The 16384-nt window shown below is 48.0% G+C and overlaps 2 protein-coding genes across 4 annotated transcripts in view; one reads left to right on the top strand and one right to left on the bottom strand.

The window, feature by feature from the left end:
* The window catches only part of TP53BP2 (tumor protein p53 binding protein 2), a 102196-nt gene extending 97766 nt beyond the window's left edge, over window positions 1-4430 (bottom strand). For both annotated transcript variants that reach the window (XM_036355173.1, XM_036355169.1), the window contains exons 1-2: window positions 4194-4430; window positions 1608-1681 (exon numbers count right to left, since the gene is read on the bottom strand). The gene's annotated coding sequence lies outside the window, so the exon portion shown is untranslated. The remainder of the gene's footprint in view (window positions 1-1607; window positions 1682-4193) is intronic.
* A 222-nt stretch (window positions 4431-4652) lies between these two features.
* Window positions 4653-13601, top strand: DEGS1 (delta 4-desaturase, sphingolipid 1). 2 transcript variants are annotated; one of them, XM_036354852.1, is made up of 3 exons: window positions 4653-4835; window positions 9662-10404; window positions 12015-12063. In XM_036354852.1, the coding sequence occupies exons 1-3, from the start codon at window positions 4754-4756 to the stop codon at window positions 12024-12026; spliced, it is 837 nt and encodes a 278-aa protein (XP_036210745.1). In that variant the 5' UTR covers window positions 4653-4753; the 3' UTR covers window positions 12027-12063. The 2 variants fall into 2 exon arrangements, with proteins under 2 accessions (XP_036210745.1, XP_036210744.1); XM_036354851.1 differs by lacking the exon at window positions 12015-12063 and adding an exon at window positions 13121-13601 and having other exon boundaries at window positions 4654-4835.
* The last annotated feature ends 2783 nt before the right edge of the window (window positions 13602-16384 follow it).

Genomic DNA, 16384 nt, shown 5'->3' with positions numbered 1-16384 from the left:
TTGTGGAGCTCCACTTCGCACAAGTGCCATGGGAACAGCTAGCTGCCTCCTCTTGCAGCAGTCGCGTGGGGCTTTACATGTGACCTGAGTCCTCACAGCTGCTCTATGAAGTTGTTTTTTCTCTGCAGGGAAGTTTTTAAAATATATATTTTATTGATTTATTTTTTACAGAGAGGAAGGGAGAAGGATGGAGAGTCAGAAACATCGATGAGAGAGTCATCGATCAGCTGCCTCCTGTACAACCCCAACTGGGATGTGCCTGAACCAAGGTACATGCCCTTGACCAGAATCGAACCTGGGACCCTTCAGTCCATAGGCCGACGCTCTATCCACTGAGCCAAACCAGTCAGGGCTGCAGGGAAGTTTAAATTTGGGTTAAGCAACACATCCACGATACCATACAAGTAAATGCCAGACCTACCTGCACCCAAAGCTGCTGTACTTCCTGCTACATCCACTACACTAAATTCTACAATAGCTGGGAGCCATGAAACTAGATTACATCAATTCTAAACTTAGGAATAATATATAGATGAGCACCCTATATATCCACTAGAAGTTGTGTCCAAATCCCTCACGTTAAGAGTAACGTACAAAAAAAAAAAAAAGTAACGTACAGAACTTAACATCTAGAAAAGGCTGGGCGTGGAGGAGGCCATGGTTTCACCCGAGGCATACAGTTAGTAAGTATTGTGAGGGCTTCTGGAACCTGTGATCTTAAGAAGGAGGCAGTTCTAGCGGATGTGGCCTGAAGCCCTCACTGGTCCACAGTCGCTTTACTCTATGCTGCCAATCAGTACAAAATTCATGACCACTAATTTTTTTTTTTTTTGCTCTGCCAGGAAGAATACTGGTTCTCTTTTCAAAATTCCTTCCAGCTCCAAAACGATTCCAAATTTCAATGCAATGCAATCACACACATTAATCTCACCCCCATCTGTAAAGAAGGGACTGGTAAAGAAATGGCTCAGAACAAAATGCGCAGGAAGAGCTTGGATACGTGCTTGACCCACTTTGTCTAGACAGCGGTTCTCAACCTGTGGGTCGCGACCCCTTTGGGGGTCTAACGACCCTTTCACAGGGGTCGCCTAAGACCATCGGAAAACACATATATAATTACATACTCTTTTTGTGATTAATCACTATGCTTAAATTATGTTCAAATTGTAACAATGAAATTGGGGGTCACCACAACATGAGGAACTGTATTAGGAAGGTTGAGAACCACTGGTCTAGAACTTGGATGTTCAGAAAAGAGGTCACAGAGGACTTTTTGCTGCAGGATGAGGGTGACACAAGTGGGACCGGTTGTCCCAGCACCACCTCTTTATTCCAGTCACCCGGACATCACAGAAGCAGGAAGAGAGAGGCTGCGGCAGCCTCCCCAGTCTGCGGAAGGTAGATGAGGGTGGAACCTTTAGTTCCATATCCTACACAATACGTTCACGTTGTTAGGAAACCAAGGACCTTTACCAATATTATCATTTTCAAACAATAAAACAATTGGAAAACAAAAAATGTGCACGGAAGGACACCTTGATTGCAGAAGTATGATCTGCTTACCTCACTTGCAATTTCCTATGGCATCAGGAACTACTGGGACTCACCTTAGCTTTTCACAGCAGATTGGGTAGCAGCGTCTTTCTAGAATAACTGGTATGATGGCCCAACAACAAATCACCTGGCAAGAATAAGGAAGAGGTGTGAAACCTACATAACACATTAAGAACTTCTTTAAAACCATTTTGATTGATTTCAGAGAGGAAGGGAAAGGGAGAGAGAGGCAACAACCTCAAAGATGAGAGAGAATCATGGATCGGCTGCCTCCTGCAATGCCCCACACTGGGGATCGAGCCTGCAACCCAAGCATTTGCTCTGACCCGGAATCAAATGGTGACCTCCTGCTTCATAGGTGGAGGCTCAATCACTGAGCCGTGCCGGCCAGGCAGAACTTGTAAAATTCCTAACTAAATATGCCTGTGTCATCAAAATATTTGTCAATCCACACAGGAATGCTAGAGCCAAATCCTTTTCCTTCTCTTTAGAATGTCAAAATCCACATTCCATTCAAATGTAAAAGGTAAGGAAAAGGGAGGTGTAAATAAAAACTCCTGCCCTGGCTGGTGTTGCTCAGTGGATAGAGCGTCAGCCTGCAGACTGAAGGGTCCCAGGTTCAATTCTGGTCAAGGGCACATGCCTGGGTTGTGGGCTCGATTCCCATGGGGTGGGTATGCAGGAGGCAGCTGATCCATGATTCTCGCTCATCTTTGATGTTTCTATCTTCCTCTCCCTTCCTCCCTGAAATCAATAAAAACATATATTTTCTAAAAAGCCATTTAAAAATAAAAACAAAAAACAACATCCCTCCCAACCTTTGTCCTTAGACTCCCACTTATTTTCCTACAATGTAATCATTTTGGGGTGTCTTTCTAAACATATTTCATGCATATGCAAGGAAACATATATGTGTATTATACATACACAACACCCCCAAACCTGGTGCTTTGCATTTAATAGTACATCTTGGAGGTTAATTCATATTGACACATAAAGAACTTCCTCATTCTTCTGACTGGTGGTATAGTACAACACTGTACGGTTAATTGCATGTATAGTCAGCCCTCCGTACCCACAGGTTCCACTCCTTCGGATTCAACCAATCAAGGATTAAAAATACTTGAAAAGTAAGTATTTTAATACTTTTTACTGACTGAACATGTACATTTTTTCCTGGTGATTATTCCTTAAGCAATACAGTGTAACAACTAGTTACATAGCATTGGATTAGGCATGTTAAGTAATCTGGAGATGAGTTACGTATACAGGAGGATTATGTAAGTTATGTGCAAATACTATGCCATTTTATATATGGGGCTTGAGTGTACAGTATCCCAAGGGGTCCTGGAACCGATCTCTCAGGATACTGAGGGAGGACTGTGCCACTATTTATTGGTTTGTTTTTAGTTTAGTGAGGTGTATTCCCTTGGTATGAACCGCTTAAAGATATAGACTTAAAAACAACTAGAACCATAATACGATTATCACACGAAAGAAATGAACAGCAATTTCTTAATACTGCCACATATCCAAGCAACATTTGAATTAAATTATCTCCTGTCGGTTTAAAAAAAAAAAAAACCACTTTGACCATTTGATCAAAATAAGGTCAGTGCATTGCAACTGGTTGATAGGTCGTTTAAGTCCCTTTTTTTTCCTATTATTTTTTTTTTTTTATAGAAACATCAATGATGAGAGAGAATCATTGATTGGCTGCCTCCTGCACGCCCCCTACCGGGGTCAAGCCCGCAACCTGGGCATATGCCCTGACCAGGAATCAAACCCGAGACCTCTGGGTTCCTGGGTCCACGCTCAACCGCTGAGCTACACCTGGCTGGGCTAAGTCCCTTTTAATATATAGGTCCCCCCTCTTCTATCCCCACCCCCCACCCCCAGCCTTGCATTTTATTAAAGAACCTATAGAGGTCCTCACAGTCAGGATCTTGTGGTTAGTTTCACATGCGCCCCTGTCCTATTTCCTGCACGCTAGCAGCTGGAAATAAGTCAGCAGTTCTCAACCTGTGGGTCGCGACCCCTTTGGGGGGTCGAATGACCCTTTCACAGGGGTCGCCTAAGACCATCGGAAAACACATATATAATTACATATTGTTTTTGTGATGAATCACTATGTTTTAATTATGTTCAACTTGAAACAATGAAATTGGGGGTCACCACAACATGAGGAACTGTATTAAAGGGTCGCGGCCTTAGGAAGGTTGAGAACCACTGATTCTAAGTGCTTGACCAGATGTGCGTGCGTGCACGTGTGTACATGTGTGTGCGTGCGTGCGTGCATGTGTGTGCGTGCATGTTCTTTTATTCTGAGTCACACCATGCCTGGCTGTCTTCCTTTCTGTAACTTTGGTCACAGTCTCTCTGCTGATGGAGAAGTGGTAACTAATTTTGAAACCAAAACTTTCTGTCCCAGGAAGCGGCGGTGGCTGCTGTGACAGCGGGAGGCGGGGCAGCCTCTGGCGGGAGACCCGTCACCACAGACCCACTCCGGCCGCACGACACGTCCGTCCGGCTCCCTCACAGGTCGCCCCACGCGCGGCCTGGCGTCCCGGAGGCAGCCCCCGGGCTCCGTGCAGCACCTGCTGGTCCGCACCAACCAACACCTGGCGCGCCGCCCTTACCGACGCCCGGGGTCCCGTGACCGGCCTTCTCGGAAGCGCCGGAGCGGCGCGGGAGGGGGTGGCGACGATTCCTTCCCTTCCCGCCTGTCTCCCGGGCGGGGCGGGGCGCGGAGGGGGCCCGGCCGGGGGCAGCGGGGCCGCAGGCGCGGATTCCCGCCGCTCGGACGAGCCCCCGAGCTCAGAACCACGCGTCCCCGAGCGGCGGCGCCCGGCCCTGCATGGGAGCTCAGGCGTGCCGCGCACGCGGGTCACGCTCCGCGCCGGCCGGCAGGGGCGGGGCCTTAGCGCGGACGGGGGCGGGGCCTTAGCGCGCGGGGCGGGGCCTATGGTGGGGGCCGGGGCCTGGGCCTATGGCGCGGGGGGCGGGGCCTATGGTGGGGGCCGGGGCCTATGGCCCGGGGGGCGGGGCCTTTGGGGGCGGAGCCTGGGCGGGACTCCGCCTCATCTCCCTCAGCGCCGACGCCCGCCCACTCTAGCCGGGCCTCCGCCGCCGCCGCCGCCTCGAAGGATCCGGGAGCGGGAGCGACAGTCGGGAGCCGGTCCGAGCCGCCGCCGCCGCCATGGGGAACCGCGTTGCGCGGGAAGACTTCGAGTGGGTCTACACCGACCAGCCCCACGCCGACCGGCGCCGGGAGATCCTGGGTGAGGTCCGGGCCCGCGCCCCGTTATGTGCGTGCGCGGCCTCCCGCCGCCGGGGCGCGCTCTCCCAGCGCGGGCCCCGCACGACCGAAGGCGCCCCAGGCCCGTTACGAGCCGGCTCCCCCCGCGTCCCACCGCCGCCCGGACGCCCCGGAAAGGCCCTCGAGGCCTCTGGCCGGCGCTCCGGGCTCAGCCGGGCCGAGGGGGTGGGGGGAGGGGGCAGTTCCCGCTCGCCCGCCGCGCCCGCCCTCCCTCGGGGAGGCGCAGGCATCCGGCCGGCGCGAGGGTGTGTGGGGAGCCGGTCCCCCGGCTGGGTCGCCCTTGGGGGCGTCCTCTCCTTGGGAGACCTCCGCGCCCCGGCGGGCGCAGCTGCCTCCTCCCCGCCTCCCCTCGCGGGGCCGGGCGCTTCGGGGGTCCACGCACCAGCGATCCGGCGAGGGCGCCGCCGCCCTGTCCCCTGGGCGGGGCCCAGACCCGGTCGGAGTGAGCCCTGGGGCTGCCCGGATGGGACCCGCGTCCCGTGCGCTCACGCGCGTTGTCGCCTTGATCTTCATCACTGGCTGCGACGCAAGGGCCAATTCTTCTACATTTTGCATCCGCCCGGGGTCTGTGGTCCTGGAGACTCGAGTATGGAGACGAGCCGGGTCCGCCGCCGGTCCCCTGGGCGCTGATTCCGGCCTCCGCGCCCGCTCTCGAGGCCTAGTTACCGCCCGAGGGGTGCGGGCGCTCAGCCCCTGGGAGCTTCTGAATCACATGGACAACCCGCTTCTCTCCCGGTTACTCGTAATGATGTGCCGGGCATTGGGTTGACTTCTTTGCAAACATTACCCATTCAGTCCTCCCAGTAACTAGGTCAGTGATCGCTGTTTGAAGGCGAGCAAAGGGTGGATAAATAACATGTTAGAGGGGGTTCTGTTCTGGTTAGATTGCCTCCGAAGCAGGTGCCTTTAACTTCTTGGCTGTTACTCCAGAAATCAGGAAACTCACGGGTGGTCGGTTGAATACGAGGAATTCTCGCTTATACATTGTATTTTCCTAGTGTGTCTTCGCAGCATCCATTTGAAATCAAAGAGCAAACCCCTGGTTTTTGCTGGGGGAATCTAACGTTAGAAATGTCATCGGTTGCTCCCCGTATGGGGGGGGGGGGGCACTGGGGATGGAACCTGAAACCTTTCGGTGTATGGGGTGATGCTCCAAGCTGGTGAGCCACTGGGTCAGGGCTTGGATGCATCCTTTTTAATTACAGGGTGTATTTTGCAAATCACACATAAGAGATATGCCTTATCAACACATTGCCTAAGAATAACCAGGCGTCCACCCGGTGAAAATCAACTCCTGAAGACTGGATCTTAGCTGCTTAATATTCAGGAAATCAACGAAGTAAAAAAGTGCTTATTGATGCTTATCTCAACACTGAGCCTTTTTCCCCACACATTATCACCGAACCATTACCATTTCACTTGGAAAGATAAAAGACTCCCGTATTGCTCAATGAAAATATGATTATCTCCCCAGCAGGTGTAAATACTGCTCCGTGTTCCATTTCAGGGGTGGAGTATCAGGAAAGATAAGAATCTGGAGGTTTGTTTACATTAAACGTAAATGATAAGAGATATCTCTGAAATTTGTCAGGTTTTGGGGGGAGGGAAGCACAAGGAAGCAGAAATATGTTGTTTAACAACCAACAACACTAAGTTTACATTTAGAGTTATATTAAAAGTAATATTAAAAGGCATCTGTGATCTCACCTGTAAGTGGCATCTAAAGAACAAAATAAACTGATGAACAAAATAGGGCCAGAGGTATGGATGCAGGGAACGGAATAACAGACTCAGAGGGGGCAGGGGTGCTGAGGGGAGGGGACAGAAAGAGATTAACCAAAGAACATATGCATTATGAATAAGAAGACTTGGGTGGGGTGGGGTGGGGGTGCGGTGGAGGGGGGCAAGAAGGGAGAAGATATAAAATTAACCCATTAAAGTGTACAATTCAGTGTTTTTTTAGTGTATTCAGAATTATGTAATTATTTCAATTCAATTTTTAGGATTTTGTTGTCACCCCAAAGAAACCCTCTACTCCTTAAGTTCTTGGCCCCACTTTCCACTCTCAGTACTCAGCAACCACTAGTCTGCTTCCTGTCTCTAGATTTGCCTGTTCGGGACATTTTTTATAAGTGAAATCCTACAATACTGGTCTTTTGTGACGGACCTCTTTCCTTGGCCTAATGTTTTCAAGGTTCATTCATGTTGTAGTGTGTATGAGCACTCCATTCTTTCTTGTGGTCACGTAATACTCACTTGTATGGCTATACCACAGTTCACCTACCCATTCATTCATCATTTGGTAGGCTTTGGGTTGCCTTCACCCTTTGACTATTATGACCAGTGCTGCTGTGCACATTCACATAACACGTTATTGTAGAGATGTATGTTTCCACTTCTCTTAAGAGTGGCAGGGCTGGGTTCTTGGTAACTATGTCTCACATTTTGAGGAACTGCCCAACTTTTCGAAACCAGCACCATTGTGTATGTTTTCCAGCTTCGTGTGTGGGTTCCATTTCCCCACATCCTTGTTCTGCTTGTCTTTTGTGTTACAGCCATTCCAGTGGGTGTGAAGTGCTCTCTCATTTTGGTTTCAATTTGCGTTTTCCTAATGACTGATAATGCTGAGTTATCTTCCTATGCCTACTGGCCATCTGTATATCTGCTTTGGAGAACTATTCAGATTCTTTGTCCATTTTTAATTGGGTCAGTAACTATAAGAGTTTTAAGAGGTCTTTATATGGTCTAAATACAAGTCACAAGATATATGATTTGCAAACATTTCCTCCTATTCTGTGGGTTGTCTTCTACTTTACTGATAGTATTGTTTGCAAAATAAAAGTTTTTGATGCAGTCCAGTGTATCCTTTTTTCCCCCCTTTGTCCTTATGTTTTTGGTATAGTATCCAAGAAACCATAAAGAATATTAAGATTTACTTCTTTTCTTTTTAAACAGTTGACATTCAATATTATATTAGTTTCAAGTGTACAGCACAGTGGTTTGGCATTTATATAACTTAGTACTTCTGTTTTCTTGTGAGTCTTACAGTTTTCTTGTATTTAGACCTATGTTCCGCTTTGGGTTAATTGGTATAAGGGAGGGTCCAACTGTATTATTTTGCATGTGCACAGGCCAGCACCATTTGTTGAAAAAACTCTTCTTTCCCCGTTTACTTACATTGGCACCCTTGTAGTACTGATTTTTATGTACTATTACGTTTTGCAAAAATTTGGTACAGAATTATTTGGAGCAAGTTGATTTGTCTGTCTGAGAAAACTGTGCATATGAGTCTCAGGATTTTAGAGTGCCATGAAATGTGTGTTATTTTCTATCCTTTGTGAGATGTGTCATTTTGATTGTTTTATGAAAGGTAAAAATGCTGGAGCTCTGTCTAACCAGAAATAACACATCTTAATACAAAAGAATTATTACCCATCCATTAGCTGAAGTTGCTATTCTGCTGTGGGAGAATTGCTCCCAAAGTGCTTATACTTTAATGAATGGCTTATCTGAACCCTTCATTTACACCAGGAAAATTCATTTTAGACTAATTCACTTCTAGGCTTGTAGGATTACTTTCTTGGGGGCCTATTGCCTACAAATTATTAACATTGGCGAAAATGAACTAATACCGCCCTAACCGGTTTGGCTCAGTGGATAGAATGTCGGCCTGCGGACTCAAGGTTCCCAGGTTCGATTCCGGTCAAGGGCATGTACCTTGGTTGCGGGCACATACCCAGTAGGGACTGTGCAGGAGGCAGCTGATCGATGTTTCTCTCTCATTGATGTTTCTAACTCTATCCTTCTCCCTTCCTCTCTGTAAAAAATCAATAAAATGTATTAAAAAAAATAATAAAATAAAATGAACTAATACCAACAGAGATCAGAGGACAGAGGTTGGAGACAGAAAAGGGGAGAGGAGAGAAAGGACAAGAGTTATTCATCTTGAACTAATACTATCCTTACTCTTTATATAAAACTAGATTTAAATGAAAACATACATCTTGCATTTTAAGCTTTTATTGTATTCTTCATTTCACATTTAGAGAAAAGAGGATGAAGCTACTCTTTTCCCTTTATCTTTTCAAGCACATTCTGCCCGGCCAGTGTGGCTCAGTGGTTGAGTGCCGACCTGTGAACCAGGAGGTCACAGTTCGATTCCCAGTCAGGGCACATGCCCGGGTTTCAGGCCGGATCCCCAGTGGGGGGCGTGCTGGAAGCAGCCGATGAAGAATACTCTGAATGACTTCTCCCAAGAAAAAGCTCCTGCGGAACTTTGCCTTCCTGGGCCCAACACGCAAAACCAGACACATTCATTCTCCCCGGGTGGTTGGATCCAGGGGAGAATCTGCCTTTGCCATTAGGGACACTTTCCTACGTATGTAATATATTGCCAGGGACGTAGATTTACCAGACTATGGCTTTAACTTAGTAAACCTTATATGTTTACTGTACAAAGAACTGTTAGGGGTGAAGAGGTAATTGGACAACATGAAATCTTCACGCCTTTGTGACTATCTTTTTGTTAACATGGAGACTCTACATTTTGAGGCTAATTTTTCCTACATAAATTCTCAATTTGTTGTGACATGGTATTTAGTAACTGTACTCTTAGAATCTACTCCTTCCTGGGGAGATCAAGTCTCTAATAGGGCATGTAATGATTTGGGGTGTGTGTGGGGGGGGAGGGGGGGATTAGTGTGTTACTTTAATTGTTGATTTAATTATCATTGTAGAACTGTGCTTTTCTCATTCCTGATTTTTGTTTTGTTTGTTTTTTCTTTACAGCAAAGTATCCAGAGATAAAATCCTTGATGAAGCCTGATCCCAACTTGATATGGATTGTCATTATGATGGTTCTCACCCAGTTGGCTGCATTTTACTTAGTGAAGGACTTGGACTGGAAATGGGTCATATTTTGGGCATATGCCTTTGGCAGCTGCATTAACCATTCAATGACTCTGGCCATTCACGAAGTTTCCCACAACAGTGCCTTTGGCCACTACAAATCCATGTGGAACCGCTGGTTTGGAATGTTCGCGAATCTTCCCATTGGCGTTCCGTACTCCATTTCCTTTAAGAGGTATCACATGGATCATCATCGCTACCTCGGAGCGGATGGCATCGATGTGGATATTCCAACCGATTTTGAAGGCTGGTTCTTCTGTACCACTTTCAGGAAGTTCATATGGGTTATTCTTCAGCCTCTCTTCTATGCTTTTCGACCTCTGTTCATCAACCCCAAGCCAATCACTCACCTGGAAATAATCAATACTGCGGTCCAGCTCATATTTGACGTGATCATTTACTACGTTTTGGGAATTAAGTCTTTAGTCTACATGTTGGCAGCATCCTTACTTGGTCTAGGTTTGCATCCGATTTCTGGACATTTTATAGCTGAACATTACATGTTCTTAAAGGGACATGAAACTTACTCGTATTATGGGCCTCTGAATCTACTTACCTTCAACGTGGGTTACCATAATGAGCACCATGACTTCCCCAACATTCCCGGAAAAAACCTTCCACTGGTAAGTAAGGGAGAGCATACATACACTAATTTCTGACGGCTGTGTGATCAAAATTAGTCTCAACTTGCTTGTTTTAAAAGGGATCTAGTATATTTTACCTTTGAGCTTCTCATCAAAGAAAATGAGAGTAGAAGCCCTGAGTCTGCCAGCCTAATTTCAGTTCCCACTCTGGGACCCGGGAGCCCAGTAGGAACACTTAGGGTTGAGAAGTGTTGGAGGATCTGCAGTCTGCTAGCTTCCAAGTCATTCAGAAATGGGAAGGGAACACATGGCCTTCCTCACTACTCACCTACGTGGGCTGAACTGAGACTTAGTGCTGGTTTCTTGTGGAAGACAGAGGTCCACATAACTGATGTGCAGGGTAAATGGGCTCAATTTCCTGAACTGCTGACTCCCCAGGCAGGGGCCCTCTGTTCCCGTCACAGTAGACGTTTAGCGTATTGTTTGTGGAATAAATGAAAGAAACTTTGACCCTCACCTTTTCATCCCCTCCAAAGGACCACCTTCCTAATTCAGGTGTCTTTCTGGTAAATTCTCTTAGACTTTCCATCCTCAAAATGGGTAGTTTTTACAGTTGTGATAAAAACTGTTTCCATAAATCTAAAAAAAAAAGTACATATGTATGAAATGTAATAATAGTTTTTCTTGATTTTTTAAACCAATCAATACAAGCCAGATATTTTATGCTGTTACTGCCTCCCAATCAAATTCTATAGATTTCCTCATAAAGTTTTTCAGTGTTGGCTGTTTAAATATGTAACATTTGATTAGATTTTCAATTGAGGAAAGAAAAATCTAGAAAGGACATTGGGTCAGTGGGGAAATTCTGAATCTGGACTGTGTAATAGATCATGTTTTGATGTTAAACTTCTGGGGAATGAAATGGTACCATGACTTTGTGGGAAATGTCCCTGTCCTCAGGAAATACATGTTGATTATTAAGGGTGAAATATTAGGGGTAAATTGTCACAGAATGTCTGCAACTTACTTTCAAAGGTTCAGCAAAGAAAGCAAAGTATGTGGTATATGTTATAGAGAGAGAGACAGTGACTGTGACACAGTGTGAATGGGTGGGCCTAGGTGAAGAGCATGTGGCTGTTCGTTTACTATTCCATCAGCTTTTCTGTTCATCCTCACCCAACGATACTTTTCCCATTGATTTGTAGGCAGAGTGGGAGGGAGGGGGAGAGACACATTGATTGGTTGCCTCCCCAACACGCCCCGACCTAGGCCCGGGATCAAGCCTGCAACTGAGGTGCATGCCCTTGACCGGAATCGAACCCGGGACCCTTCAGTCTGTGGGCCGACACTATCCAATGAGCCAAACTGGCTAGGGCCCGTCAGCTTTTCTGTAGTAAATCAAAATAAAACGGGGAAACACACCACACGACTGTCTAAAAGCCACGTTGGACCCGGTGTAACATGACGCTAGTTTGTCACTGTGCCCGCGTGCTGGCCTGCATTGAGGTTGGCCTTTGCCTCTTCCCCAAGGAGGCAAGTTCATTTTTACTTACTTTGTAAAAGGTTGTGGAGAAAGCTGGCTGCCCTTTGAACGAGAGAACCTTCTCCAACATAAGCCACATACTTGTCCTTGTTATTTCCTTTCCCAGACTGAAAACTGAGTTCAGTTCAGGTATTACTGGTCTTGAGGCCCGTGGATCATGGATGTCTCGTTTCCCCTGTATCTCATGCTGCCTCCTTCCTCCTCAGCTAAATGCACAGACATCCTCAGACTTCTCTCGTCTCCCCTCCTGCTTTTTCTCTCCAGGCACATACACCAAGGAGTGCACATCAAGGATGGCCTTGTTCTGGTTTTCTACTTTTTCAGAAAGATAGAACCCTAGCTGTTAGAATACATTGCTTACCGCTGGCTCTGACCTAAGTCCAGTTGGATTAGGATCCAGGTGTAGTTATGTGTGTAGTTATGTGTGTGGTCTGTGGATATCCTTATTCGTGGAAGAACTTGAGGAATGTTGAAGGGCTGTGTCCAGAGGTATTCGATCTCTCTGTTTCTTCTGACTGGCTGAGAATACGCTGTGGAAGCTCTCTCTGGCTTCATTGTTCCTTGAGAGTGGTACACCGTCTGGTTCTCCACAACCAGAAAATACTATGGCATTTCCCGAACCGAAGGAGTAATTTCAGCGTCAACAGTCTTTTTCTCGCTGTCTTCCACCACCTTGGCTCCTGCTGTTTTGTTTCCCTTTGGGAGTTACCGGGAGAGTTTTGTACATTTTGATGAAGCCATCGGACCAGAGTGCTTGCTGGTCACACTGGCCGTCGTCACTTTCAAAAGACATTCTCCGCTGGGGGTGGCAGACCTCGCTGAGGCTGGGTAGGCGCCCATCCACTGGGCCTGCCAGTCATTCATTCCTATTTGCAGGCTCCTTGGCCGGGTCACGTGATACCTTTATATCCTATAATCCCTGCAGGTGTGCTTGAGAAATAACAAGTATCTGCTGGTAAAGATTCCAAGGGCCAAGCCTGACAAATAAACCAGATATGTAGTCCCTCGGGGCTTGATAGCAAAGCGTCAGGCAGCCCAGGGTCAGGTCTGTTTTACTGTGGAAACTGCTTAGAGTTCCTGAAGCTGCTTGGTTGATTGGAGGGGTTAGGAGGGAGAAAGGTCTCGTGGTCTCGGTGTCTGTCACATGCCGGTCCGTCCTCTTCAGTCGCCTCGGGGAGCCATCACTCACCCTGCTGTGTTCTCTCCCCGCAGGTGAGGAAGATAGCTGCTGAGTACTACGACAGCCTGCCCCACTACAACTCCTGGATCAGAGTCCTGTACGACTTCGTGACGGACGATACAATCAGTCCCTATTCGAGAATGAAGCGGCACCAGAAAGGCAAGGTGGAGCTGGACTGAATGTGGCCACAGCCAAAGGAATTCCTCTCTGAAGCCCCCCAGTAGCCACAGGTGGAATTCAGCAGTCAGCTGCTCGCGTACAGTTTCACAGTATGGCCTCCCCTGGTACCAAGAAGCTAATCTGGCTCAGCGGACAGCCTGTCCATGCGGTGTTCAGCTTTCCATTCAGGAAACGTGTTCGTGTTTTGTTGAGGATGGCGTTTGACATTTATGAGCAGATCATAAAGAGCTTTTACAAAGCTACTTCTCCTATTTTATTTTCACTATGAATCGTTACTTTCTTATAACAGCTAGTAGCCTGAGCAATTAGTCACAATAAATAGTATTTATCGCATTTTTGTACTTGACTGTCTTTGTATGACTCTGCTCATCAGGGTGCTGGTGAGCCGACTATAAAATTCCGCCAGGAAAAACAAAAGGCCTGGGAGTATCTTTCACTGCGAGCTGAATTTCTTGTTTTTAATTTTCACAGTTGTACCTGGGACCTAAATTAGACACTGCTGAGCCCTGCACAGCCTTATCAATAAAGTCCTTAATGAATCTAATCTAATCGTGTCCAATATGCAACTTGCTTTTTCAGGCGCACTGACTCTCAAGCGAGAAGCAGCTCACTGTCGGTTTCACGTCACTGCAGTGGAAACTGGCTGCAGGCTGATGGGAGATAGTTGGTCTCCAGTGGCCAGTGTCACGGCTGGGAGGCTGCAGCCCTGCTTACCCGAGGTGTGTGTGTCACTCAATTTAGTGTAATGCGTGAACGATTTGCAAAATAAGACGTGGTATCAAAAAATCAGTAGTCTACAGCGTGTGCGCAACACCATCCCTCGGGCAGCCTTCATATGAGCCGTTACAAAATCCCTGTTATTTTTTCTCGATATAAAACCCCAGTGTTTATCACTAGCCCGATGTGTTGGGTTCCCCCAGCTGAGGGGGCAGAGCCTCGTGCTCAGGACTGCAGACCGTCATTTCCCCCCCAAAGGACTCCCCTTCCCTCTGATCCTCCTGCTCCGGAAACGTTCCCGTGTCTTTGAACTATTTGCTTAAAAAGCCATTGCTTTAAAGTGATCGTAGAGCCAACCTGCCAATTCAGATACACTGCGCCAGTTGGGGAAAAGTACCGGTGACATCCCTGTGGCTTACTCAATGGGAGATGGGAACGGGATTGTGTTCTCACCAAGCCCTCCAGGCCCCCTGCCTGTAGGACTAGCCAGTGGCTCCAGCTGCCCGGCTTGCGGCTCGATCCCCAGTGGGGGCGTGCAGGAGGCAGCCGATCCATTATTCTCTCTCATCATTGATGTTTCTATCTCCCTCTCCCTTCCTCTTTGAGATCAATAAAAACATATTAAAAAAAGGAAGACCAAAGCTCACGACATCATCAGCCTCTCCAGATTCTTCTTTCTTTGCTCCACTCTCTCCTCAGCGGGGGCAGGGGCAGGACCTCCCGCTGGGGCGGGGCCACCATCCCCGGATGCAGATGCCGACAAGGCTCTGTTGAAGTTGGCCAGGACCTCGGCACTGCTGCTTTAATGAGGGAACTGATCCTATCTTCCGTGGCGTGCCTGTCACATCATCATACAAGATGAGACAGGCTGTGGAGTGGGTGAGGACCAGTGACGGGCGGGCAGCTGCAGCGCGTGGTGCACACACACCAGGTGAAGGGAGGGCCTCACCCCACCTTGGCCTTAGTACCTCAGCAGAAGCGGAGGAAAGGGCCAACCTGAAATTCTCATGTGAAACAATGTTTAAATCCAGAGCCAAAATGCATGCATTCATTCATTCATTCACTCACTCTACAGGCACTTGGCCAGGCATCGCTTTAGGCAGTGAGGATACAAAGACAAAACGTCCCAAATTCAGGAGCTGATGTTCTGGTGCCGGGATATGCGTGGAATCAGAGTTCTGTAATAAAGAACGCCTAAGACAGGAGAGTCTCGACGTGGCTGGAGCCGTGGAGGGCGCACAGCTGCCATCATAGGACGTATGTGCACTGTCACTGTAATCCACGTTGGCCCAGTGAGGGAGACACCTCCGTGAAGAAAGGAGGCATTTTGCAGAAATTAGCCTGAGGGCTCACACCACACACTGCCAGGGACTGAACGCTGTGGGAGCCTGGGAAGGTCTTTGTCCGAACAAGGTGATGCCTTGTTCCTTATCTCATTGGGAAAGTCTCCCAGCAGCCTGTCATTGGAATGCAGTGAGGAGCGTCTGATGACTTAAGGCTGGGAAGGCCCTGAAAAAAATCCCCTTTGAAACACAAGAGCACTAACCCCCTCTTGGAATGTTCGATTCTGAGACAGGGCAGGGAGGAGCGAGGAGGCACCTGGCCAGGGAGCTGAAAGGGGTGTGGTGACACCAGGGACAGTCCTGACGGGGAAAAGAAGCAGGATCTGACAACACGGGTATGTAGGTCAGATCACGCTGCAGGGGCTTTTTGGGTGGAAAATGAATGACAAGGTGGAGTCACCTGAAGAAAGGCGAGAGTCAGCTGCAAAAGGACAGCTTTGACTTTGCCAGGTTGAGTCTGAATTGGCAGGTGGCTCATGAAGCTCACAGCTGGGCCCAATCGAGGGGGGGGCTTTCAGATGCTGACAAGTCAACACAGCTCTGCCGTTCAGAGGGGAGCGGCTGTCTTGGGCCTGGCGGCGTTGGCACGGAGCCTGAAGCAAGGGGTTGAGGACAGTATCCAGGGGGTTCTCTTTAACCAGGCTGCAGAGGGGACTCTGAAGACACAGCACCCCTTCTTGGATCTGGGGCACACTCCCAGAATTTTCTTCTAAGGACAGAAGCCAAAGAAACACAGGAGTTTCCCTAACAAGCCGAGTGGAGGCCGTGTTACTAGGTACACGTCCTGTACCTGTAATCCTTGGGGAAGAAAACGAAGGGCAGCTTTGTGGGAAAGGCCTGGGGCAGGGGTCCTCAAACTACGGCCCGCGGGCCACATGCCAATACAAATATTGTATTTGTTCCCGTTTTGTTTTTTTACTTCAAAATAAGATATGTGCAGTGTGCATAGGAATTTGTTCATAGTTTTTTTTTAAACTATAGTCCGGCCCTCCAACGGTCTGAGGGACAGTGAACTGGCCCCCTGTTTAAAAAGTTTGAGGACCCTTGGCCTGGGGC

The sequence above is a fragment of the Myotis myotis genome, unplaced genomic scaffold (genome assembly GCF_014108235.1).
Source record: "Myotis myotis isolate mMyoMyo1 unplaced genomic scaffold, mMyoMyo1.p scaffold_m19_p_21, whole genome shotgun sequence".
Classification (NCBI taxonomy): Eukaryota; Metazoa; Chordata; class Mammalia; order Chiroptera; family Vespertilionidae; genus Myotis; species Myotis myotis.
Note: the sequence above shows the minus strand (reverse complement) of the source record. Positions and strands in the feature narration are given on the sequence as shown.

Bases quoted from the DNA above. Each gene is read 5' to 3' on its own strand.
- DEGS1 (XM_036354851.1), top strand. From the start codon at position 4,754: ATGGGGAACCGCGTTGCGCGGGAAGACTTCGAGTGGGTCTACACCGAC. The intron at 4,836-9,661 runs GTGAGGTCCGGG...TTTTCTTTACAG, and splicing joins CCGGCGCCGGGAGATCCTGG to CAAAGTATCCAGAGATAAAA. The intron at 10,405-13,120 runs GTAAGTAAGGGA...CTCTCCCCGCAG, and splicing joins CCGGAAAAAACCTTCCACTG to GTGAGGAAGATAGCTGCTGA.